This window comes from Lampris incognitus, chromosome 15, assembly GCF_029633865.1.
Source record: "Lampris incognitus isolate fLamInc1 chromosome 15, fLamInc1.hap2, whole genome shotgun sequence".
Taxonomy (NCBI): domain Eukaryota; kingdom Metazoa; phylum Chordata; class Actinopteri; order Lampriformes; family Lampridae; genus Lampris; species Lampris incognitus.
The window spans coordinates 46,137,505-46,163,100 of record NC_079225.1 but is presented as its reverse complement, the minus strand read 5'-3'; the positions used below and the strand labels follow the sequence as shown (position 1 = coordinate 46,163,100).

Below are 25,596 nucleotides of genomic sequence, written 5' to 3'. Positions count from 1 at the left end.
CATCCCGCAAGAGATGTGAAAATAAAAGTGATGATATCCCTTGCAATAAGTGTGGAAGTGTGTGAAAACAATGTTGAAATGAGTTTCACCTCAGACTACAACAGCGCAAATTGGACAGACGCATATCTCCCACCCACCTCTGGCTATATTTGCTGTTTTCAAAGACCACTGCATTGCTTTTGTGGACATAATCCTCATCAGTTCTACTGTTATTTATGTATATATATATTTTAACTTTGTTTCTAGTTTTTCCCTCATCCCACCCGATTAACCCAATGGCATATGGCCGGAACTCTTGTCGAATAACTCCCCTGGCTCACGTTTCCACAGGAAGGAGATAGTCGTAACACCAGCTTCCTTCAAACTTGTGTCGGCTGCTCTCGCCACAGAATAGGTTCGAATCCCGCAAGAGATGTGAAAATAAAAGCGATGATATCCCTTGCAATAAGTGCGGAAGTGTGTGAAAACAATTTTAAAAAGATAAATGAGTAGAGAAGAAATGGATATATTGTATGTTTTTCCTCCTTTTCTCTTTCCTTCTTTCCCCCCCCTTTCCTCCCCCCCCCCCTAGCAGTCCCTTTTGCCCCATTTTATCCTTGGAAGAGTGGTCACTGGCCTGTAGATGGGTGTAGACTGCAAAGTCCTAGCCTGACATGCTAGCTCTGCTGTGTATGAGGCCATCTATGTTAAGAGGGAACGACGATCACTGAACCAAGAGGGGGGCCTATGAGTACATCTGTCACTATCTTAAAATGCTGTGATTGCAAACATTCCGAAATCCTCTGTGAATAGTACAAATAGCCATTGACTACTACTACTTTCGGCTGCTCCCGTTAGGGGGCGCCACAGTGGATCATCCATTTCCATCTCTTCCTGTCTTCTGCATCTTCCTCTGTCACACCAGCCACCTGCCTGTCCTCCCTCACCACATCCATAAACCTCCTCTTTGGCCTTCCTCTTCTCCTCTTCCCTGGCAGCTCCATATTCAGCATCCTTCTCCCAGTATACCCAGCATCTCTCCTCCACACATGTCCAAACCATCTCAATCTTGCCTCTCTTGCTTTGTCTCCAAACCGTCAAACCTGAGCTGTCCCTCTACTATAATTGTTCCTAATCCTGTCCTTCTTTGTCACTCCCAATGAAAATCTTAGCATCTTCAACTCTGCCACCTCCAGCACAGCTGGTCTCACAACCATCTTGTAAACCTTCCCTTTAACTCTTGCTGGTACCCTTCTGTTGCAAATCACTGCTGACACTCTTCTCCACCCACTCCACCTTGCCTGTACTCTCTTCTTCACCTCTCTTCTGCACTCCCCGTTACTTTGGACAGTTGACCCCAAGTATTTAAACTGATACGCCTTTGTCACCTCTACTCCTTGCATCCTCACTATCCTCCCTCTCATTCACGCATAGGTATTCTGTCTTGCTCCTACTGACTTTCATTCTTCTTCTCTCCAGCGCATACCTCCACCTCTCCAAGCTCTCCTCAACCTGCACCCTACTCTTGCTACAGATCACAATGTCATCCGCAAACATTATAGTCCATGGAGACTCCTGCCTGATCTCGTCCGTCAACCTGTCCATCACCATTGCAAACAAGAAAGGGCACAGAGCCGATCCTTGATGTAATCCCCCCCCCCACCTTGAACCCATCTGTCATTCCAACCGCACACCTCACCACTGTCACACTTCCCTCATACATATCCTGTCTGACATTCTTGTGTAAGAAGTCGGGTTGTTGTGAAGCATCTAGTGTGTTGGTGTAGTGTTCTGTGCCTGTAACGTCTCACTCTCAACCTTCACCGCTGGCTAGCAGAAATGCGAACACGAGAGCAAAACATGTAAGCCTCTCCCTGCCAGTACATAGCCTCTCCAACAGCAAGCCCTATGTAGTGCCTCCTCGTGGCGGTAACTGGGTACACCTTGGACCCTGGCTGAACTACAAGGGACTCGGAGGAGGTCTGGCCCCTAGACGTGTGGTACACAGGCCCACCGGTGTGTGGATATTCCCTGATGCCCACGAACCAGCCCCCAGCTATGGGTTAAATAGTGCCACTGCCTAGTGGATACCTGTTGTTTTTTTGTTGCCCTTTTGTATCTGTTTAAGTCGGAGAGTACTGCTGGCGTCGTGTGTGACTGCCGCTTCTTCTCCCTTACGTAGCCCTCTCCCTTCCGTAGCCCTCTACCTTCCCATGCACCACATGTGTCTGTGTTATGTTAATCTGTTGTCTTGTTTCACTGCCGTTTATTGTAAAGTAACTGAGTGTTAGAAAAGCACTATGTAAGTTTGATTTATTATTATCATTATATCCTGCACCACTCCTACATAATTCTCTGCAACTCCCGACTTCCTCATAAAATACCACACCTACTCTCTCGGCACCCTGTCATATGCTTTCTCTAAGTCCACAAAGACACAATGCAACTCTTTCTGGCCTTCTCTATACTTCTGCATCAACATTCTCAAAGCAAACATCACATCTGTGGTGCGCATTCCTGGCATGAAACCATACTGCTGCTTGCTGATCATCACCTCCCCTCTTAACCTAGCTTCTATTACTCTTTCCCATATCTTCATGCTGTGGCTGATCAACTTTATACCTCTGTAGTTGCTGCAGTTCTCCACATCGCCCTTGTTCTTGAAAATCAGTACCAGGGTGCTTCTTCTCCACTCCTCAGGCATCCTCTCACTTTCCAAGATTGTGTTAAACAAACTAGTTAAAAACCCCACTGCCATCTCTCCTAAACATCTCCATGCCTCCACAGGTATGTCATCAGGACCAACTGCCTTTCCACTCTTCATCCTCTTCATAGCTGCCCTCACTTCCTCCTTGCTAATCCGCTGCACTTCCTGATTCACTATCCCCACATCATCCAACCTTCTCTCTCTCTCTATCATTTTCTTCATTCATCAGCTCCTCAAAGTACTCCTTCCACCTTCTCAACACACTCTCCTCGCTAGTCAGCACATTTCCATCTCTTACCCTTGATCGCCCTTTTCTGCTGTACATCCTTCCCAGCTCGGTCTCTCCATCTAGCCAATCGGTACAAGTCCTTTTCTCCTTCCTTAGTACAACTGGCCACTGAAACTGTAGTTAATGACCATGCCCATATTTGCATATGAAACTGGTCGTTGGTTTCGGTCGTTATGCAGCTGTATTGTTTATAAGGGTGTGGATACCTGCAGTCAGTTTAGACTGAAGAGGTCACTTAGATGATGATGAAATGTATCTGTCAATAAACGTATACAGATGAACTGATCCAACCTTTGATCATATTACTCTGGTTAACCTTGTCAATCTAGAATTGTTCCTAAGTACTACGACAACAATTCACTGTAAATTGTGATTGTGGTTAACCTTATTTCAAAAAGCTAAGACTGATACATGGTTCTCATGGTGCATGAGATGGGATAAGTGATTGGAAACATAAAAATATTGTACATTCCTTCTTTTAGAAATCAAATGAAATCTGCCAACTGAACGGCAGATGCCAATACCAAAGATCCTGGTAATGAGCTACACTAGATCCAAAGGAGTTGAATCAAGTGCAAAAGTCCAGTTGCACTTGATTCAACTCCTTTGGATAACCATGACCTGGATGAATGAGAACATTCACAGACAAGCTACACTAGACAAACTATTCTAAATCACGAGGGCAAAATCTCTTGGCACTTTAATATATTGTAACCGTTAAAAAGTGTGTAATTTTTAGCCTTGTCAGTAAATCATCTTGAAATCTTTTACCTTATAGTCCTTGTTTGCTTTGGTAGCTCACCACTTCAGATCCTGTACTTTAATTGTATGAGGACCTATTTGTGTCCTTACCTTGCCCTACATTCACATATTACCCATAGTGCCACAAATCAGTTCCCTGATCTACATTCACCTGAATTCAGTTCATTCCGTCCATCCATCCACTATGCAAACCGCTTATCCCAACCGGGGTCGCAGGGATGCTGGAGCCTGTTCCTATTCAAATGATAGGAAGGAATCAGGAGAAAAGCTGGATAAATGTCAAATGAATATTTGATAAGCAGAAAAGTTCTCTCTCTTTAGTGAATTATTTTAAGCGGGTAGTTGCAGAAAAGGTGCTGTGTTGGGCTTCATGTGAAGCGTATTATGACTAGTAACTACTAGTAGGGGTTGCTGAATGGTACAGATTGAAACAGAGTAAACAACCTATACACTGCACTACAGTCTAATCTATGACCCATTAATTGGGCTTTGATAGAAGTTTATAATCATTTCAGTCAAGACTACACTCTCTACTCCCAAGTTTTATTTTTGTATCATATACTTGTGAAACTGGGCGGCACGGTGGTGCAGTGGTTAGCGTGGTCGCCTCACAGCAAGAAGGTCCTGGGTTCGAGCCCCGGGGTAGTCCAACCTTGGGGGTCATCCCAGGTCATCCTCTGTGCGGCGTTTGCATGTTCTCCCCGTTTCTGCATGGGTTTCCTCCGGGGATTCTGGTTTCCTCCCACAGTCCAAACACATGTAGGTCAGGTGAATCGGCCATACTCAATTGTCCCTAGGTATGAATGTGTAGGTGTCTCCCTGCCTGCCGCCCAATGACTGCTGGGATAGGCTCCAGCATCCCCGCGACCCTAAGAGCAGGATAAGTGGTTTGCATAATGGATGGATGGATACTTGTGAAACTACTACAGCCATTTTGCTTCATATCCAAAGTAGAATCATTACAAAATTCAATTTTGCATCTTCATGAGTTAAAGTGAACATTGTCTGGTAACTTATTTATGAGACACTAGATTTTTGTGTTGAGCAATAGCTCTACTTCGTAGTTTGGGTCTACTGTGAAAGGTTCGACAAATAAAAACTAGTCCTGGTACTGTGGTACTAATACAAGATAAATGCATGAAAGACGACTTCTACGATGAAATGAAACCCTTTTTCACAAGCAGACACAGCAGGTATATAGTACGTGTGTGGGGCTTGTGAAGTCAATGCAGCTCCAAGTGAGCCTTCCCTCAAACATGGTGGTTCAAATTCACAGCCCTAACACCAAATCACTGCAGCTGTGCCTTCTGTCCTACAACCTTAACTAGGAAACTGAACTGGTCTATGTGAGGAAACATCCAGCATTATTCACCCATAACTCTGGATCCAACTGGCATGCACAATGGTTGTAAAGCAGTGGTACTCAATGCAATGGAGGGCCATTTACATATGGGTTTTCCTTACAAACCAACTCTTCACCTGGTTTCACTAATTATACTTCCCTTCTGGTTGAAGGTGTGTAAATCAGGGACATTAGCTGCTGTACTGTTGGACTGGACCGAAAGCACGTCTCTCCATGACACACGTCAGAGTAACCCCACTTTAAAACGAATATCTGCATTCACTTGATCCCCCATAATGATGCTGTCTGTGGATGGTAATCAGGTAGGCATTTCAACCAAAGCCTAAAATGTGGCACCTTTTCAAGTGGCTGCCCTTCTGCATGAAAACATTGTGGGCTTCATTCTTTGCACATTGCAAGCACCCTACTTAAGCCAAACAATAGTATACTTGTGACAACGAATTACGCAGTTATGACGGGAGGACTCGTTAAATAACAAAAGACTGGCATCTAAGTATACCCAATGCCATTTTACCCCTCCACATACCACAATCTGATGCTATTTTTATGGCCTCGGTTTCTTCGCGTTGCTTTGTTGTGAGCGACGTTCATCAAACTCGCCGTTGTTACGCGGCGGAATAACAAAAGGCAATGAATAAAAAAGTCTCCAAATAACGCAGATAAGCACAAGTGGCTACAACACCTTAACCTGCGTTCATGCCTGCCAAGTGTTCATGAAGTGTAGACGGTGAGCCAGTTTATGGCCAGCTAGCAGGCGTGGAGACGAACGGGGACTCGCAGAAAATGTGTATTGACCTTGTGGCGATGCCAAAATGCCAAATGTGGGACAAACCGTGTTTATATGTGTTGTATAAGCTGCTGTATAAAGTAGGGGAGGAAGAGAGGAAGGCCCGTCTGTCTCCACCACCACCACCGCCAGGCTAGCTAACAGTGCTAGCGGCTATCCGGCAAAGCTAATTTAAGAGCGCTGGCGTTCCACTCGACCTGCCAGACAACACTCGGTTTTCCCTTTCAGATACTAAAATACACCGGATGGCAAACCGCGAAACCTACTACCGCCACCTGGCACGGTCCACTTCCAAGCACACACGATGACGAGTGTTGACAGAGAAAAGAGCCCGTGGCTGCCTTGCTAGCTAGCAGCTAGCCGCCTAGCCGAGCCAGCGTCCGCTCGGATCCGACACATTAAAACCCGGGACGGCAGCAATAAGTTCTGCGGGGAGCGGGGCGACAAAATGGACCCGGCGGACAACCCGCGGGGGACAGACGGGGGAGACTGTTATCCCCGGGACGGATAACGGCGGGGGGGATGCCGCGGCTTACCTTCAAAGAAAAAGCTCCTATTGTGGGCCATGTTTACTCCATGTTCCTCCTTGGACGATGCCGCCGCCGCCGCCGCTGCTGCTCATCAAGCCAGCCAGCCAACGCTTTAACGGCGCTGCCCGGCTCAACGGCTGCAGGGCTGGTGAGCCCTACGTCACAGCAACTTTTCGGGGTTCACCTTCTCCGGGCTCTGGGAAAGGCAAGGCTCTCCCCAGGTACGCAGAGCGAAACGTTAATGGCGATTAAAAAAAAAACAACCCCCAAACTAAACAGAGCATCAACTTAGGCCGGGTGAAAATGAAGACCCCCTATCGACGGGCCCCTCTGCTTATGTGGGTGTCTGGCAACGTTCGTGCTTTAATGACGAGTTATACCATAATGATGGTTGTCATTAATTAATTATCAGCGTCCCAGAAACACCCTCAGCCACGAGGAGCGTTTTTGTTTTCTAGCGTCCTCGAAGCACCGGATGACTTTTAAGAAGCTAGATGGCGATGTTCATCTCGGGAAGTGAAACCTTGTTCAGTCGGCCTGGCAATTATTTTGTCTTGAGAGAGAGAGAGAGAGAGACAGGGAGAGAGAGAGAGAGAGAGAGAGAGAGAGAGAGACAGAGACAGAGACAGAGACAGGGAGGGAGAGAGAGAGAGAGAGAGAGAGAGAGAGAGAGAGAGAGAGACAGAGAGACAGAGAGACAGAGACAGAGAGAGAGAGAGAGAGAGAGAGAGAGAGAGAGAGAGAGAGAGAGAGACAGAGAGAGAGAGAGAGAGAGAGAGCAAGAGAGAGAGAGAGAGAGAGAGACAGAGAGAGAAAGAGACAGAGAGCGAGAGAGAGAGAGAGAGAGAGAGAGAGGGAGAGAGAGAGCGAGAGAGACAGAGAGAGAGACAGAGAGAGAGGGAGAGCGAGAGAGAGAGAGAGAGAGAGAGAGAGAGACTTTTTGACTTAAAACTGTAATACATTGTCACACATTTACACTGTAAATGTGTGACAATGTATTAAAGTTGTTTTTTACAGCAGCTTTGAAACAAAGACTCACAGAGAGAGAGACAGAGAGACAGAGAGACACAGAGAGACAGAGAGACACAGAGAGAGAGAGAGAGAGAGAGACTTTTTGACTTAAAACTGTAATACATTGTCACACAATGTATTAAAGTTGTTTTTTACAGCAGCTTTGAAACGAAGACTCAGAGAGAGAGAGAGAGAGAGAGAGAGAGAGAGAGAGAGAGATTTTCAAAAGCACATTTGTAGTTTACATTACAGTCCAACAGCTGATATTCAAATATATTCATCTTATTGCAATCCAGCTCATACAATGAAAAAGCTTCAGAAAAAGTCTCACTGAGTAAAAATGTCTTGATGCATGCTCAATAATCCAGGTAAGAAAACCAAAGAAGGTTGAATCAGTTCATCTGGATACAACCTCTATTGACAGACACGTTTCGTCACTCATCTAAGTGACATCCTCAGTCTAAACTGACTAGCAGATATCCCCGCCCCTTATAAACAATACAGCTGCATAACGACCGAAGCCAACGACCAGTTTCTAACTAGAGTTTCAATGGTATGTACTATTCATAGAGGATTGGGGAATGATTGCATCACAGCATTGTAAAATGACGATGCATAACGACCTAGGTAGTCCATATAAAATTACAAAACGACCCCACCCTTAGCAATAGGACCACCCTTAACACCGACCAAGTCTGCTCCTGAAGCTGTGTCTTCAGCCCACGTACTTCACACACAGGGGGCAGTACCACATAGTTAGAGGTATGGGTGTGCTGCGGGTTCCCCACCCTCACCTGTAGTGGCCAACTTGTATGCATGAGTTTGCCGGTGCCTCATTTATCAATCATTACTATGGGTAACTTTGTTCTTACACACCCATGGAATTTTTTTAGCCCTCAAAATTGTCTGACAGTCAACTGCAAAGCATGATGGTTATTTGTAATTCCTTCTTCCTAACATCTGTTGTCCACCTCTCGCAACGAGCAATCACCCAGGCCTGCAAAGACATCAGTGGTAGCCAATTGGTGTGCAAATTCAGGGGTTACCCAGTGTGGTAACTTGAACGACACGTACACTTGATAATAAGAAGCATCTGAAGTAGGTAAGCCGCTTATGCAACACATGAACACCCCTGACTTCAGTCTCTGTCTTAAAGGGTTAGTCTGTCGGGCAGTTTGTGACTACGCTACGGTGTCTCAGCAGACATTGGTGGGGTCTCTCCCAGTGGGCATGGGGGTGCCTCAGCAGACACTGGTGGGGTCTCTCCCAGTGGGCCTGGGTTCGTCAACACAGGGGTGGGTTGCATGTGTGAGCTTTTGAGTTCATTACTCACTCCTGTAGTACCACAGCCCTGCATGTCACTCCTGTGCTGGGCCTTGTTCCCTGTATGCCCCTCTGCTGAGGTGTCTGGATGCAGAGGAGTGTCATGGCGCTGACGGATGCAGTCCTGGTGCCTGCGGAACACTCTGCCATCCGTTAGTTTCACCACGAGAGAGATAGTACCACTCTGCTTTAGAATGACCCCCTGGCAGCCAGTGTTGACCACTGCCAAAGTTTCTCACAGTCCTTTTCCTCAAAATGTCTCTCCCTGGCATGCTCATTGTGCCTCTCCCTTAGTTTCTCCTGTTTCCTCGCCATCCTTGCTTCAACATCTGCATGCATCAAGTCCAGGTGCAACTTTGGCTTCCTGCCCATCAGCATTTCCGCAGGTGTTAGCCCTGTCGTTGTTTGTGGCGCTATGCGGTACTGAAACAGCCAACGTGAGCGCTTTGTTGCAATGGGCTCCCTTCCTGTCAATACGTTTAAGCCCTTCCTTAAATGTCTGCACGGCTTTCTCAGCCATACCATTCGAGGCAGGATGGAACGGTGCTGTGCGGACGTGGCGGATGCCGTTCCTTTCCATGAACTCCCTGAACAACTCACTGGTAAATGTTGCCCCATTGTCATTCACCAGTGTGTCAGGAAGTCCAAAAATTGCAAACACTTGACGCAGCTTGTCAATCGTCACCGGGGCTGTGATGTTGCTCATCAGGTGTACCTCTAGGTACTTAGAATGTGCGTCTAAAATGACTAGAAACATCTGCCCCATAAAAGGCCCTGCAAAGTCCACATGTAGAGTCTGGACCATGGGCGGTCAGGCCACTCCCATGGATGGAGTGGGGCGGGCGGTGCCATTTTTTGGTTTATCTGACACTGGGAACAGGATTTCACCTTGTTTTCTAGACCCTGGTCCATGTTAGGCCACCATATGCCCTGGCTAAGCTTTTCATACGGGAGGCCCTGGGATGGACCTCATGGATCTCCTCCATTACTTGTGAACGCCCCTGAGGTGAGACCACCACTCTGGAGCCCCAGAGAACACAGCTGTCTTGGACATTCAGTTCATCTTTTCGTTTAGCATAAGGCCTCAGTCTCTCATCCTCTACCACAGGGGGCCAACCCTGCATGAGGAATCTGTTCACCTGAGACAGGACTGGGTCCCTCTCTGTCCACTGTTTGATTTGTTTGGCAATCACAGGAGAAGTTGACAGTCACTCCAGCAAGAAAACTGTCTCTGGAGGCACCACGGTCTAGGTGGGTGCGTCAGGCAAAGGGAGCCGACTCAGTGGGTCCGCATTTGCGCTGTCCTCCCCCGCTCTGTAGACTATAGTGTACTGGTAGGCTGACAACGTGAGGGCCCAGCACTGTACTCTCGCTGATGCCATGGAAGGAATACACTTAAGCTCACTAAAAAGGCTCATCAGCGGTTTGTGGTCAGTACATATGGTAAATGCCCGACCGTAGAGGTACTGATGAAAATGTTTAACAGCAAACACATCAGCTAGACCCTCTTTGTCAAGCAGGGAGTAGCCCTTCTCAGCTCATGTCAATGACCGTGATGCAAATCCAATGGGTTTTTCTGACCCGTCCTTCATCACATGCGAAAGAACTGCCCCGACGCCATATGGCGAGGCGTCACAGGGCAGGATGACCTCTTTGTCTGGGTTGAAATGAACCAGCAGCCTCACTGAATGCAGTAGTGTTTTCACATTGGTGAAAGCTGTCTCCTGTGCAGGCCCCAACTCCCAACGAGAGCCCTTGTGGAGAATGAGTACAGGGGCGCCAGCCGTGTTGAGGGGTCTGGGAGGAACTTACCATAGTAGTTCACCGTGCCCAGAAAGGACCTGAGCTCAGGCACGTTTTTGGGGCTTGGAGCTTCCTTGATGGCCCTGACCTTGTCCTCCACCGGACGCAAACCCTGGGCCGTGATGGTGTGGCCCAGGTAGTATGTCACGCTTGGTGCTTGGAAAATACACTTGCTATGCTTCAAGCGGAGCGCTGCCTCTGACAGTCTCTTTAGCACCTGCTGCAGGTTGCTGAGGTGCTCTTCCTCGGTCTCTCCAATGACCAGGATATCATCCAGATAAACTGCTACATGGGCAATACCCTGCAACACACTGTCCACTGTCCTTTGGAAAATGGCCAGGCTGGAGGCCACTCCAAACACTAGGCGGTTGTAGCGAAACAACCCCTTGTGGGTGTTGATTGTGGTTAACTGTTTAGAGTCCTCATCCAACACCAACTGTTGGTAGGCGTGGCTCATGTCTAGTTTTGAAAATGTCTTATCGCCAGCCAGGATTGCAAACAGGTCCTGCACTCTCGGGAGAGGGTATTTATCTAGTTGGGAGGCCTGGTTGATGGTGAGTTTGTAGTCTCCACAGATACATACTGTGCCATTGCTCTTGAAAACTGGGACAATGGGGGCTGCCCAGGCTGAGAACTGGAAAGGTTGCATGACTCCCAGCCTCTGTAGTCTGTCCAGCTCCTCCCCCACTTTGCCTTTCATAGTATAGGCTACTCTTCTGGGCTTGAAAAAGCGAGGGGTAGCCTGAGGATCTACATGCAGTTTAACTGTAGTTCCCCCAGGTTTGGAATTAAGTCATTTTTAGGACAAGGCCACTTTGGCCTTTGATGAATACAAATTTATTGGGGCATCGCAGTCAAAATATAGGGCACCAAGGCCAAAACCAATGGTGCAACAACAATAAGTGATAATTACACTGTATGAAGACAAAACAGTATACAATCAACAATTAGGAGTCAGTAAGTTGAAAAACAGTACTGAGTTTATTAAAACTGTACTGACCCTGATCACGTTGGGGCTCTGATTCAGACTGACCCTGATCACTTTGTGGCTCTTGTGACTCTGACTGATCCTGACCATTTTGGGGTACCTGTGAGTCTTCTTGATCTGTGTGTCCCTGATTTTTGGAGGCGCTGCAAATTATGTATTGCTGAATTAATTAATCAATGGTCTAATCCTTTCATCAATTTATTTATTAATCATTTTGATTATATTTTTTTAATAATTAATTTAATATTTGATGTATTTATTGTTCAATTTACATTCCATTTATTTTATTGATATCAATTGGAAATTGAATATTACTGAATGCTGTATACAGATTGGGCTCAACTTACCTCGTGAAAAAGGTTTCCAGTTTATGATATTTACTCGCAATTTTGTCTCGTTCCCTTTCCATTTCATGCTTTGTGCGCTCCTTTCGTGGCATAGCGCTGAAAAAGTAGCAACCCGTCAGATCTCACCGCAGATGCCAAAGAGCTGTCGGCCACAAGAGGGCAGCAAAGTACATGTAGTGAGTCTAGGATCAGGTTTACCTGTTTTTGACTACTCTACACTGACCATAGATAATGTGTAACGTTATCGTATCCCCCACTATCCCTAGCATAATTTTATGTTTGCCGCAATTTAATACAGTATGTTACCGTTATACTTCGCCATAGCTGTTGATTAAATACCAACAATTTACCCGATTTGCAATATAATAACTGTTATGTGACCGGGACTACCCATTCTATAATGATTCAGTTAACTAACGTTACTCACAACCTTGGCAGCAGTGGCGCCTCCAAGGGGTGGCCAGGGGTGGCCACGGCCACCCTGATACTATCCCTGGCCCCCCCGCTGGCCCCCCCAGCCACAAGTCGCATATGCAGAATATGCTTCTGATTATGCAGAATATGCTTCTATCTGATATTTTACATTGGGTGCTGTTCATTTAAATCAATAATGTATATTTTTCTTAACTCTCATATTGACAGTTTTCAACTAGCCTATACAGTACACTACAACAGCAGCATAGAATTCCCGAAATTCAGTCATGGCTTTTGGTTTTGGTGTGCCACCCCAAGATTTTCAGTGGCCCCATTTGGCCACCCCTATGAAACATTTCTGGGGGCGCCACTGCTTGGCAGGCCGGAAATGACATCTCAATGATCTGCTACGTTAAATCCAATATGGAGGCGCTTATTTGGGAGTAAGAATTCAAATGCTTTTTCTTGCCATGATTACTGTAACGTTAGCTACCGTTAACTGCTAGCTAACGTTAGCAAGATTCAAGATGAGTAACGTTAGCTAGCTAACACGTTAGCTAACCCTAATGTTTAAACCAAAAAACATTGACTAAGTTATAAACTATGTACTTCGTAGTTAGCTAAGACTATGCAGCAATATCCTGGTAAACTTAAAAACACACGTGTATTAATACTTACACCGTAACCTTACAGTGTGTAGCTGCTTGTGTTTGTGCTTAGCTGCCACACGTGTCTCTGCGGGAGTGGGAGAAATCTGGCGCTGCTGGTGATGTCCAGCGTGATGGCGGAGACACTGGGGAACGTGAGTTTGTTTATGTGCTGCGTGGCATGTAGTTTTAAATGAGGGAATCACAGCTTTCTTTTAAGGGCACAACGGCCAGTTCAAATCAGGGCATGCCAAACTGGCCGTGTGGGTAGTTCATTTTAGAAGGGGCATTACGGCCACACTCCAGGGCATCCACGGCACTGGCCGTTTGGCCATTCCTGCCCTGTTCCCCACAGTGCCCTCAGCTCATCTTTGAAAACCTCAGCATAGTTTTGAATGACATCCTCAGTCACCCATGTGTGTTTAATCTCCCCCCGGTGCAGCTTAATTTTCTGGAGCCAGTCCCGTCCCAGTAGAGTGGGCCCCCTACCTTTTACTACCAGGAGCCATGCTCTTACTTCCTGGCTGTTACACTGAATGTCCACCTCTAGTGCACCGACCAATGGTATGGTCTGTCCTGTGTACGTCCGTAGACTAATACTCACTGGGGTGATGGTGGGTGCCTTGGTATCACCCCAAGTCTCTCTGTAGGTCTCCTCACTGATGATAGAGGCAGAGGCCCCTGTGTCAACCTCCATCCTTATTTTCCATTGACCACCACTGTAGCGTAGAGAGGCTCAGCATGCGACTCACTCACCTTGAACATACTGACAGAGCATTCCTCCTCCTGCTCTGTATCCAGGTAGCGTGCCGCTAACTGCGGCTTCCTAAAGGTAGCATTACCCTGCCGAGTCTTTGCTTTACCCTTAGCATCCCCACACCTTTTAGCTAAATGTCCTTTTAGATTGCAGTTGTGACAAACTGCCTCCTTGAACTTGCAGTTGTGTGCATAATGTGCCCCTCCACACCTGAAACACTCCACTGCTCGAGACCTATCTGCCTCCCTCCTACCCTGGTGCACTTCTCCCGCCTGCGCACCAGCACACGCTCTCCGAATGTCTTTTGCGTTGTCATCAGCCATTTCCATTCCTTGAGCCAATTCCAACGCTCTCTTTAAAGTTAACGTGGTCTCCCTTAGTAAACAACGCTGAATCCTGTCGTCATAAATGCCAACTGCAAATCTGTCACGGAGCACGTCCTCTGACATCAGCCCGTACTCACAACGCTCTGGGAACTGACGCAACTCTGCCACAAACTGGGCTACGGACTGACCTGCCTTCCGGACCAGAGTGTTGAATGTAAACCTCTGGACGATCACTGGTGGCCTGGGGTGGTGGTGATCCTGAACGAGCTTGGCTAGCTCCTCGAATGAAAGGTCGCCCGGTTTCTGCGGCGTCGCCAAATTCCTCATCGATTTGTACGCCTTCGCACCAAGCACGCTCGGTAGAACTGAGCGCTGTTTCTCCTCGCCGGTACTTCCGTTAGCGGAGAAGAGGCGTCCCAATTAACCGTCCCACATATTCCGTCCAGTCCCCCCGTTCGTTCTCCTCCACAAACCCAAACTCGCGGATAGTCCCAAACGTGGCCATGGTGCCGCTTCCGCTGTCGGCGTTCTCACTCGAACGCATGAACGCAACGTTAGCTCAGCTAGCTAGCGAACACCGATCAGACGTAGTTTTATTCGCCGAAACTTCGGCCTTGTATCCTCGTCGCCAAAAATGTAGTAAGTTGAACGACACGTATACCGGATAGTAAGAAAGCTTTACTTAACTGAATGGGACCTACACATAGCCGAATTACAGCGCACTAACCGTTTTCGAGCACTGCCATGGCACCTACACAATAGACTGACGGACAGAGCACGGTTACTTCCTGTGTGACGTCCTAAAGGGTCCGGCGACCCCATAAAAGAATAATAACAAAACGAGTCCTGTTTAACTCATTATCACACTTGCAACACCCGGGTTCTACGCTGGACTCTGAGACAAACGTTAGGGATAAAATAAATAAATAAATAAATAAATAAATAAATAAATAAATAAATAAATAAAATAAAAAAATCCCATGGGTGCATTGTAACCAGAGCGGTTGAAGCGGATAGCACCGACTGATACCCGAGGCCGCTGGCGCGGTCACTGGGGAAACGGTTATGGGTAATACTTCCGGTGTTCGGCGGAAGCAGTATCACAGACCGACCGGCGGCAGAGTTGGCTTAAGAAGTGTTAGCTGTTGCTGTTCGTGTTTTAAAAAAAGACGATAAAAGTTGCTAACCGACATATAAAATGTCGTTTCGGAGCTCGGGGACATGTGCTGTTCGTGGTTGTACGTACAACCAGACGAAACTTAACGAGTGGCTTAAACGGGAGCGCTTCGATCATACGCCTAAAACTAAACCAGACTTCCTGACAGCGATGGTACACTTTCCATCGTCCCCCCCACAAGACGACGAGGCAAAAAGAAATTGGCTAAACTTATGTAACCAGGTTAAAATTAATGTTTTTATTTTATTTTGTTTGAGTATGAAATATCACCAAATCCTGTCTGTGTGCTGTTATTTGTGTTTACTACATTTTATTTTATGTCATTATTTACTTTTATGTGTTTTACAACGACCGTCATATACGTGTACTGTCGTTTTAAGAGAGAGGTCTTATGGGTACACGGAAGACGGAACGCGGGAGAGGCCATTTTTGTTTTGTGGGAGGAGTCTCAAGCAGCAATCGAGCCGAGCCACGCGTGTTTCTTACCGTGGGACAGTTTTGCGGGTTGAGGAGAACGTAACCTTGAGTATCCCTGTAAGAAGATACTGCAAGCTGTGGGATAAAATACTTGTTTATCCTTTCTTACATCGGAGTCCCGTGGACGGTTTCTACTTCTAACGCACACGAGTGGAGTCCGGGCAGTGGTTGAACTTCGACCCCCACGTCCGTAAGAAACACCGCTCCCGCTGGAGGACTGGACGGTTGTCGAAGGGTTTGAAACCAAAATAAATGGCAAGGTGAGCCAAATAGAGTCCTGTGTGTCCCCCCTCCTTCCTTGATTATGATGATGATGATGATGATGATGAGAGACTGAGGGCCCCCCATAACACCTGGGACCCCACCGAAAATAGAACACAACGCAGAGCTGATGATGGAAGTGACGGGCGTGCAGCAGGCTGACCAGCAGAGAACAGCATAGGACTGCCCCCGTTACATTGGTGCCGTGACCCTCCTGGATTCTGAGAGTGACATCAGTTGCTCGCCGCGGGAGGCTGCTGTCGTCATCAAGCCCCAGACGTCCTCAGGTATTTCTATAGACTGTACACTCATGTTACAGTGGACTGGAGTTGAGCTGTGTGGACACTGAACAGTCATAGCTGTGGTTACCATGGACTGGGCTTGTGAACAGGACATTTGTATATACTGAAGGAAGAAAAACACACGAAAAAAAAAGGAAAAAAAGGTTAATGTTGATGTGATTAATCTATTGGTGAATTTGTTGATTGTGTGTGATTGTTTCAATCTCTTAGTGATTTCTAGATTCAATTATTTAAATGAATTGAGCTTTTCACTTTTTTATTTTATTTTTTATTTTATCTGAGTGTTAGAGGTAGGAACATGGCAGAGGGTGGTTCGTACGTAGGTGGGGGTAACATTGCTGATCAGGATCTTTTGGATCGCCAGTGTGCTATGGAGAGGGGGTACCAGTTAGATGTGGGTGGGGGTTTACGGCTAGGTGTAGGTAGGAGTTTCGGGCAGCTCTTAGAGGGCGGGGAACCAGACACCAGAGCACCAGGACCTAGAGACCCGACCACATTTGGCACTCCTCAGTTCACCTCCACACGCTACGTAGAATGGGCCAGGCCAGTTATCAGCGAAGGGGCTGTGCTGGGTAACAGCGAGCAGCCAGTGGGTGAGTTAGCCATGCTCATTACTCGGTTAGCAGAGAAGATAGGAGAGTCAATCACTGCTAAGCTGCAGGAAACACAAATGCTTAGAAACACACACACAGACAGTGCTAGGTCTGCTGAACCGTGTTCGGAGACAGCTCCTAGTGTTAGAGTAGTAATGCAGACAGACGCTAGGGAGCCTCCTATTTTCAGGGGCGATAGCTCTGATAAGTTTACAGTTCATGAGTGGGAGAGCCTTATGACTTTGTATTTGAGGAAGCGAGCCATTCCAGTTAGTGAGCAGTCACATGAGATTCTAGCTAAGCTTATGGGGAAAGCAGGGGACGTGGTGAGGATAAAGCTGCGCAACACATCTGTCGACCACATAGCGAACCCCCACATTATTTTTGATGTACTGAAGCAACACTTTAGTGACTTCACATACTCGAGCATGCCCCTGGCGGACTTTTACAGTACGCTGCCCAAGCCAGGTGAGGACGCTATGGAGTATTGGATTAGGCTTAATAAGACAGTGGAGGTGGCTGACGAATGCTTGAAGTGGCAGGGCCGTAGTATTGAAGAGCCAAGCCACGAAGTAAGCATGATGTTTATCAAACACTGTCCAGATCAGTCTCTTGCCAATGTTTTTAAGTTCAAGTCCGCAGGGAAATGGTCTGCTAGCGAGATCCAGGAGAGGCTTGATGAGCACATGCTGGAGAGGAAGTCCCGTGTTGCTGCAGGTGGACAACGTGAAGCAGGCGCGGTAGAGCGTAGGTTCCATTCACAGGTTCATGTCCCTGTAGTCGACATGGCTCCCGACTTGAACACGACCGTGCCGGTGGTGCTATCTCCCGTCCCAGCTCATGCGTCATCTCCTATACCATTTTGTGCAAGGTCTCCTACACCGTCTCCTGCACCTGTCTCTGGCGGTGATGATTATATGAGGAGTTTGGTGAGCTTGCTAGACCGTTTGGTCAAAATGCAGACTCAGGTTCCAGTTAGCGCTGCAGTCCGGACACCGACGCAGACTCAACCGCCAGCTAGCGCCGCAGGGCAGGTGTCAGACGCACCGCAGAGGTTGTGCAGGGTTTGTAAGTCTCCGGATCACTCCACATTTTCCCACTGCAGCCGGGAGAACCGATGTATAAACTGTTTGTCTCCTGGTCATTGGAAGAGGGACTGTCCTCACCCTCAGCCGCCCAACCAGCTCCGTTCTCAGCCTGGTGGAAGAGCTGGTCGTCAGTCTCGTCCGTTAAACTACTAAACCCACACCTAGAGAGGGATGGTGTGGGTAATGTAGATGTATCCCTCACTGATGTCTCCGACCTGGCTCACTTGTATGAAGACAAGTGTGCCAAAGCACCTCAGGGTTCGCGTATGGTCATTCAGGCGACACAGAGGATTCAGGCTTTCAGTGACTTGTTCTATGCTCCTGTTCTTATCAACCAGAGTGTGCAGCTTAATGGCATGTTGGATACTGGCTCTATGTCATGCAGTATCAGTGAAAATGCAGTGGAGAAGCTCCGCTCTGGGGGTGTTTTACCTGAGAAGCAGCAGCCTGAAGAGATCATTGTCTTGATTGGCTGCGGTGGTCTGGAGACTAGGCCTGATGGTTTTTATGATCTCAACATGCAGCTTTATGGTGTTTCCTTTGTCATACCCACTCTGGTCGTGCCCGGTCAGCATGATGATCTGATAGTCGGCACAAACGTCATTAAACATGTGGCCCATGTACTCAAGAGTGGTACTGAGTACTGGGACATCGCGTCCAGACAGGAACATCCGTCTAGTCCTGACGTTGAACAGTTCTTGTCCATGTTCACGAATGTAGAGCGCTGGAGGGGTGGTGCAGTTCCTGAGAAGATAGGTACTGTTAAGCTCACCCAGGCCGTGACACTCTTACCGAGGCACGAGCACTTAGTCTGGGGCAGACTTCCTGCTAAGGTGCCTATGTCAGCTGGAAGCACTGTTGTTGTGGAGCCGACAGACTCCAAGGCCATGCCACGCAGTGTCCTCGTAGGTCGACTTGTCACACCGCTCTGGGGTGATAGGTGGGTACCCATGACTGTTGTCAATCCATCTGACAAAGCCATCACACTGAAAAGGAACTGCAAGTTGGCTGATGTGTTTCCATGCTTGGCGATTGAGGACTTTAATGTTTTCCAGGGACTGCAATCAGTTGCAGGGAGGCATGAGTCCAACGCCACAGATAGTGCCTGTCCCCCTGTCCAGCCGGCTAGGAGTTTGTCAGAGCTCGGACTCAGTGACATTGACCTCAGCTCCTGTCAGGTTAGTGAGGCATGCAAGTCCCAGCTCACTCAGCTGCTCACCGAGTACCATGACATCTTCTCCAGGGACTCTCTGGACTGTGGCGAGGTCACAGGATACACACATCGCATCCATCTGGTGGATGAGCGCCCCTTTCGCTTGCCCTACAGGAGGGTTCCCCCAGCCCACTATCAGAAGTTGAGACAGGTTCTCACTGATATGGAGGAGAAAGGGATTATCCGGAAGTCCTCGAGCGCATACGCTTCACCGCTGGTTATGGTATGGAAGAAGGATGGCGGGCTTCGGATCTGCACTGATTTCAGATGGCTGAATGCTCGGACCTTGAAAGACGCTCATCCCTTGCCACACCAGTCGGACTGTCTTGCCGCGCTGGGTGGTAACTGCCTCTTTAGTACGATGGACCTCACCTCTGGCTTCTTCAACATCCCAATGCATGAAGATGACAAGAAGTACACTGCTTTCACGACTCCCCTTGGGTTGCATGAATACAATCGCATGCCACAGGGCCTTTGTAATAGCCCTGCAGCCTTCATGAGAATGATGATTGGGATCTTTGGGGATCTGAACTTCACGAAGCTTTTGTGCTATCTTGATGATCTTCTTGTCTTCGCGCCGTCAGAGGTTGAGGCTCTGTCGAGGCTCCGCACTGTGTTTCAGAGGTTGAGGGAGAACAACTTGAAACTGGCTCCGAAGAAGTGTCATCTGCTGCAGAAGCGGGTGCGGTTTTTGGGCCACGTGGTTGATGGCGGAGGTGTGTCTGTCGATCCCTCCAAAGTAGAGGTCATCTCCAACATGACAGTGCAGGATCTCATGGAAGGTGATGGGTGCACGCCTTCTGTTCGTAGGATCAAATCTTTCCTTGGTATGGTATTTTACTACCAGCATTTCCTCCCGAACTGCTCCTCCGTGGCTAAGCCCCTGTTCGCCCTTACAGCTGGACAAAAGAGGAGGGGGAGGTCGGCTAAGGATAAGAAGCCCCATGGCAGCTTCCGTAAGCTTACCTCCGCAGACTGGACGGTGGAATGTGGGGAAGCATTTGATCTGTTGAAGACGATGTTACTGGAGTGTGTGGTGCTTGCCCATCCAGACTTTGAGGTGCCTTTCATTTTGTCGGTCGATGCGTCTTTGGACGGACTCGGCGCGGTGCTGTCTCAAGTGCCCCGAGGAGAGTCCAAGGCCAGACCTGTTGGTTTTGCAAGCAAGTCCCTCAGTGCCTCACAGCGGAAGTATCCAGCTCATAGACTGGAGTTCATGGCGCTGAAGTGGAGTGTTTGTGAAAAGTTCAGCCACTGGCTGAAGGGTCAAAGCTTCACCGTTTGGACAGATAATAATCCGCTGACTTATCTCCTAACGAAGCCGAAGCTTGACGCGTGTGAGATCCGCTGGGTGTCTAAGTTGGCGTCTTACACCTTCGATCTCAAACACCTGCCAGGGAAGAAAAACGTGGTGGCGGATGCATTGAGTCGCGACCCTTTTTCCAAGCCCGTCAGTCAGAGGCTACTTAGGGAGCCCTACCCGGCCCTTGTTCAGGAAGCCGACGGGGTTGAGGGGGACTCTGTGCAGGATGTTTTCAGACTCAGTTGCCAGTCCCAAACACTGAGTAGTGCGCGATCTGGGTTTGCTTGTGATGCAGCTGAGGTCAGGGCTTTTTGTCAAGCCAAATGTGACTGGCCTGATGCATCAGTATTCACAGCACTCAGTTTGGTCCAGCACGTTCAGCATCTGTCGGGTGGTCAGGATACACTGCCAATGTTATCCACCGAGGAGCTCAGGTTGAGTCAGGAGCAGGACCCCTGCATCTCCAAGGTGTTGCCCTTTGTCGCTGTTCGGAAGCGGCCATCGAGGCGTGAGAGGCATGGTGCTGACCAGAAGGTCCTCAGGCTGCTGAAACAGTGGGAGAAGTTGGAAGACAATGATGGTGTCTTGTACAGGGTGACAAAGGACCCAGTGTCCAAGCAGAGGAGGTCTCAGTATGTTTTACCTCTGAGTCTGAAAGACAAGGCACTGTCTGGCATCCACGATCACGCTGGTCATCAGGGCCAGGACCGTACTCTCTCTCTTGCAAGGCAGCGTTTTTATTGGCCTGACATGGAGAGGGATATCAGAGCATATGTCAGATGCTGTCGGAGATGTGTGTTTGGGAAGACCCCAGAGCCAGCTGCTTGCGCGCCCCTGGAGAGCATTAAAACCTCCGCACCGATGCAGCTTGTGTGTATGGATTTCTGGTCCGCTGAGGACAGTAAGCAGCGGTCGGTCGATGTCCTAGTGGTTACTGACCACTTCACTAAGCTTGCTCACGCATTCCCCTGCGCCAATCAGACAGCGAAGCAGGTCGCCAAGCAACTCTGGGATCATGTATTCTGTGTTTACGGGTTTCCGGAGAGAATACATTCTGACCAGGGCACAAACTTTGAGAGCAACCTGATTGCAGAGCTTCTCAGGTTGGCGGGTGTAGCGAAGTCCCACACGACGGCCTACCATCCTATGGGTAATGGCGGGACAGAGCGGTTTAATCGCACGATGGGGAATATGCTCCGTTCCCTTCCGCTTCAGCAGAAGCAACAGTGGCCTCAGCAGATCCATTCTCTCACGCTCGCGTACAATGCCACTGTTCACGAGACCACGGGTTACGCGCCTTTCTTCCTGATGTATGGGCGTGTCCCAAGACTGCCGGTGGATGTTATGTTCAGGCAGGTTTTGCATGACCCTCACGTTGTTGATTATGACTCTTATGCTCAGTCTCTGCTTTCCTGTCTAAGGAGTGCAATGGAGATCGCTCAGAAGCACTCCACGGCTGAGCAGCAGCATCAGGCGCGACAGTACAACAGACATGCCAAGGGCACTGTCCTGTCTGTCGGGGATCGTGTTTTGGTTGCGAACCAGAGTGAGCGAGGGAAGAGAAAGTTGGCTGACAAATGGGAGAACGGAGTGTACACGGTTGTCGGTGTCAACCCCAATATCCACGTCTACAAGATTCAGGATGCAGAGGGGCACACCAGGGTGGTGCACAGGAACCGTTTGTTGGAGGTCAACTTCTTGCCCCTCCCTGAGTTAGATCAGGGTGAGGAGTCCAGTACAACCAGTCAGTTGCTTGACTGCGCAGGGTCCAATGAGGAGGACAGTGCAGATGGCCTGACGGTCTCAGGGGATGCAGTGGGGCTAGCAGTCTCATCACTTGGAGACTCACCTAGATCTGAGTGGGCAGAAGCGGAAGAGTTCATTCCGTCTAGTCTGGTAGTCAGTCCTGTGGGGGCCACTGCTCAGTCTCCACCCAACACACACGCACCACACAACACACATGCACCACACATAGAGGCATCACACTCACTCGATGTAGGTGTTATATCTCACACTGATTCGCACACAGGGGCACCACCCTCACTCGATACAGATGTTGCAGCTCGCACTGTCTCACGCACACAAGTAGAGAGCGATGGTCGGGTTAGGACACGCACAGGGAGGGTGGTGAGGTCAGTGAACAGGTTAATAGAATCTATGGCTCAGATGCCATTTCTACGGAGTGTGAGGGTTTGAACTTTGATGGAGGTTGGAGTCATTCAAACTAGTTTAATGTGAGTTATTAGGTGTCTATCAGACAGGGTTGTTTTGAGCCAAGTGCATGGTGTGGCGTATCAGGCGTCACATTGATCTAAGGGAATTCTGAGACTTGATCAACCTCATTATTTTCTGGACCTCGTAACCGAGGTAGCTCCTAAGTTGACTGGAGGACTAGGTCCTTCTTTTCACTTGTGCCAGTAGTCAGTGATGGGCTTTTCCTTTCCTCTTTCTCTTTTTATCCTGCTGTCAGGATGTTGGTGAATTTCAGGAGGGGTGAATGTAACCAGGTTAAAATTAATGTTTTTATTTTATTTTGTTTGAGTATGAAATATCACCAAATCCTGTCTGTGTGCTGTTATTTGTGTTTACTACATTTTATTTTATGTCATTATTTACTTTTATGTGTTTTACAACGACCGTCATATACGTGTACTGTCGTTTTAAGAGAGAGGTCTTATGGGTACACGGAAGACGGAACGCGGGAGAGGCCATTTTTGTTTTGTGGGAGGAGTCTCAAGCAGCAATCGAGCCGAGCCACGCGTGTTTCTTACCGTGGGACAGTTTTGCGGGTTGAGGAGAACGTAACCTTGAGTATCCCTGTAAGAAGATACTGCAAGCTGTGGGATAAAATACTTGTTTATCCTTTCTTACATCGGAGTCCCGTGGACGGTTTCTACTTCTAACGCACACGAGTGGAGTCCGGGCAGTGGTTGAACTTCGACCCCCACGTCCGTAAGAAACACCGCTCCCGCTGGAGGACTGGACGGTTGTCGAAGGGTTTGAAACCAAAATAAATGGCAAGGTGAGCCAAATAGAGTCCTGTGTGTCCCCCCTCCTTCCTTGATTATGATGATGATGATGATGATGATGAGAGACTGAGGGCCCCCCATAACACCTGGGACCCCACCGAAAATAGAACACAACGCAGAGCTGATGATGGAAGTGACGGGCGTGCAGCAGGCTGACCAGCAGAGAACAGCATAGGACTGCCCCCGTTACACTTAACTTAAACTTAAAAAAGCCCCCTCAAACTCTTTATGTTTGCTCGTTTCACTTCGCTGATAAGAAGCCAATGCTGGATAAGCCTTACCCAACACTTCTTCTGGGTTACAAGAGGCCACCTGAGAAGAAGAGACGCTGACTCATCAGGACTCATCATGTCACAACAACAGGTAACGTCATGTAATGTCCACTAGTTTGCCAGCTTTGCTTACACCACGTTTTTTCAGTTTTCAGAATCTGACTATTACTGACTATTCTTAACGAAAATTGTATTTGCCACTGACATTTAACGTTACCCTTTATTTGGCAGGTGCTAATTTCATTCCCTGTTTTAACCAACAGAATAGTTATTTTGAAAATATTAAACCTAGGCTATGTATCCTGATGTCTGTATGCAAGCTAGATTCTGATTAGGCAACCCTCTCAACATTCTCAAAGCAAACATCGCTTCTGTGGTGCTCTTTCGTGGCATGAAACCATACTGCTACTCGCTGATCGTCACCTCTCCTCCTAACCTAACTTCTATTACTCTGTTGCTCTCCCTGAGGCTTCTTCCTATTTTTTCTCCCTGTTAAAGGTTTTTTTTAGGGAGTTGTTCCTTATCTGATGAGAGGGTCTAAGGACAGGATGTTGTGTTGCTGTTAAGCCCACTGAGGCAAATTTGTAATTTGTGATATTGGGCTATACAAATAGAATTGATTTGATTTGATTTGATACTCTTTCCCGTATCTTCATGCTGTGGCTGATCAACTTTATACCTCTGTAGTTGCTACAGTGCTGCACATCGCTTGAATTGATAACTACTGAAGCAATACAGCTCATGTGTTTTGTGTTTTGTACTGATCGACCTGTCTGTCTGTAACTCAGTGTTGTATTATATTGTTTATGTTTGTTCCAGGACAGGTCTCTCTTGAAAATGAGATCCCGTTGTCTCAGTGGGGTTACCTGTATAAAGAAGAAGTGGAAAAGAGGGCGCTGATGTCCTATCCAGGGACACCACCTAGCCATTGGTTCAAATTTGTGTACGACTACTGGGTTAAACTTAAAACTCAGTATGTCCCACATTTCACTGACCACATTAACTCTGTGGACAACCACATCAAGTTCACCAGGGAGGATGTGAAAAATGACAGGTTAGTCTTCTTACACTGTGAAATTGCAATTGGTGATGGGGGACATTTGATTGTTGATGTTCACTATAAACCAACACAAACAACCAAAAACAAGCAAACAAGTAACCCAGGATGGTGTCTCATAAGACCTGCTTTAACTAAATATCCCACCCCCAGACCCCCTAACCAGTATCTGCGTTGTGTTATTTATTTATTTATTTATTTATTTTTAGTGTGGTTTGGAGTTGGTGTGAAGAACAGGCATAGGAGTCGTTTGAGTGTGGTGGTAGAGCAGTCCAGTGTCTCTATTGTGTCTTGCTTGTCACCTTGCAGAACGGCTCTGTGCATATCTGTAGTCCATTGACTTCCGGTTTCTACTGCAACGGTCATACCAGTTTCCTGTTTGTTGGCTTGTGCTATTGACAATGGCATATTTTTCGCGATGCCTGCAAGATTTACCATGGATAAATGTCAACGACATGCACAGAATTGTCGACAAACTTTCACCTGCACCTACCAGAAAATGGGTGAAAAGTTTCAAGTTGTACATATCAAGTCCTCATAATTGTGGATGTAAAGGGGTATTGCAAGATGTGTCCCTGATGTATTGCTCATAAAACATTGCCCACTCGAGCCGCCTACATAAAACACTTGAGTAGTGAGAAGCCGTTGGATTTAGTGTATTGATTTTTATTTTTTTTAATCAATCAAGCCAGACAGGAAGGGAGTAAGTAATGTGTTGGTCATCACAGACCATTTCACTTGATATGCTCAGGCATACATGACTACAGACTAGAAAGCCCTCACTGTTGCCA

General features: G+C 47.8%; 2 protein-coding genes across 6 annotated transcripts in view; one reads left to right on the top strand and one right to left on the bottom strand.

Moving 5' to 3' along the window:
- Nucleotides 1-6,558, bottom strand: part of senp6a (SUMO specific peptidase 6a) — a 91,934-nt gene extending 85,376 nt beyond the window's left edge. For all 4 annotated transcript variants that reach the window (XM_056295163.1, XM_056295164.1, XM_056295165.1 and 1 more), the window contains exon 1: nucleotides 6,424-6,558. In XM_056295163.1, the coding sequence (XP_056151138.1) occupies nucleotides 6,424-6,454 (31 nt within the window). In that variant the 5' untranslated portion in view covers nucleotides 6,455-6,558. The remainder of the gene's footprint in view (nucleotides 1-6,423) is intronic.
- The window catches only part of LOC130125561 (filamin-A-interacting protein 1), a 102,590-nt gene continuing 83,545 nt past the window's right edge, over nucleotides 6,552-25,596 (top strand). Inside the window, exon 1 of one of the 2 annotated variants that reach the window (XM_056295161.1) lies at nucleotides 6,552-6,638. The gene's annotated coding sequence lies outside the window, so the exon portion shown is untranslated. Of the gene's footprint in view, nucleotides 6,639-24,661; nucleotides 24,803-25,596 lie in introns of those variants that run through there. The other variant, XM_056295162.1, reaches the window with a different exon arrangement.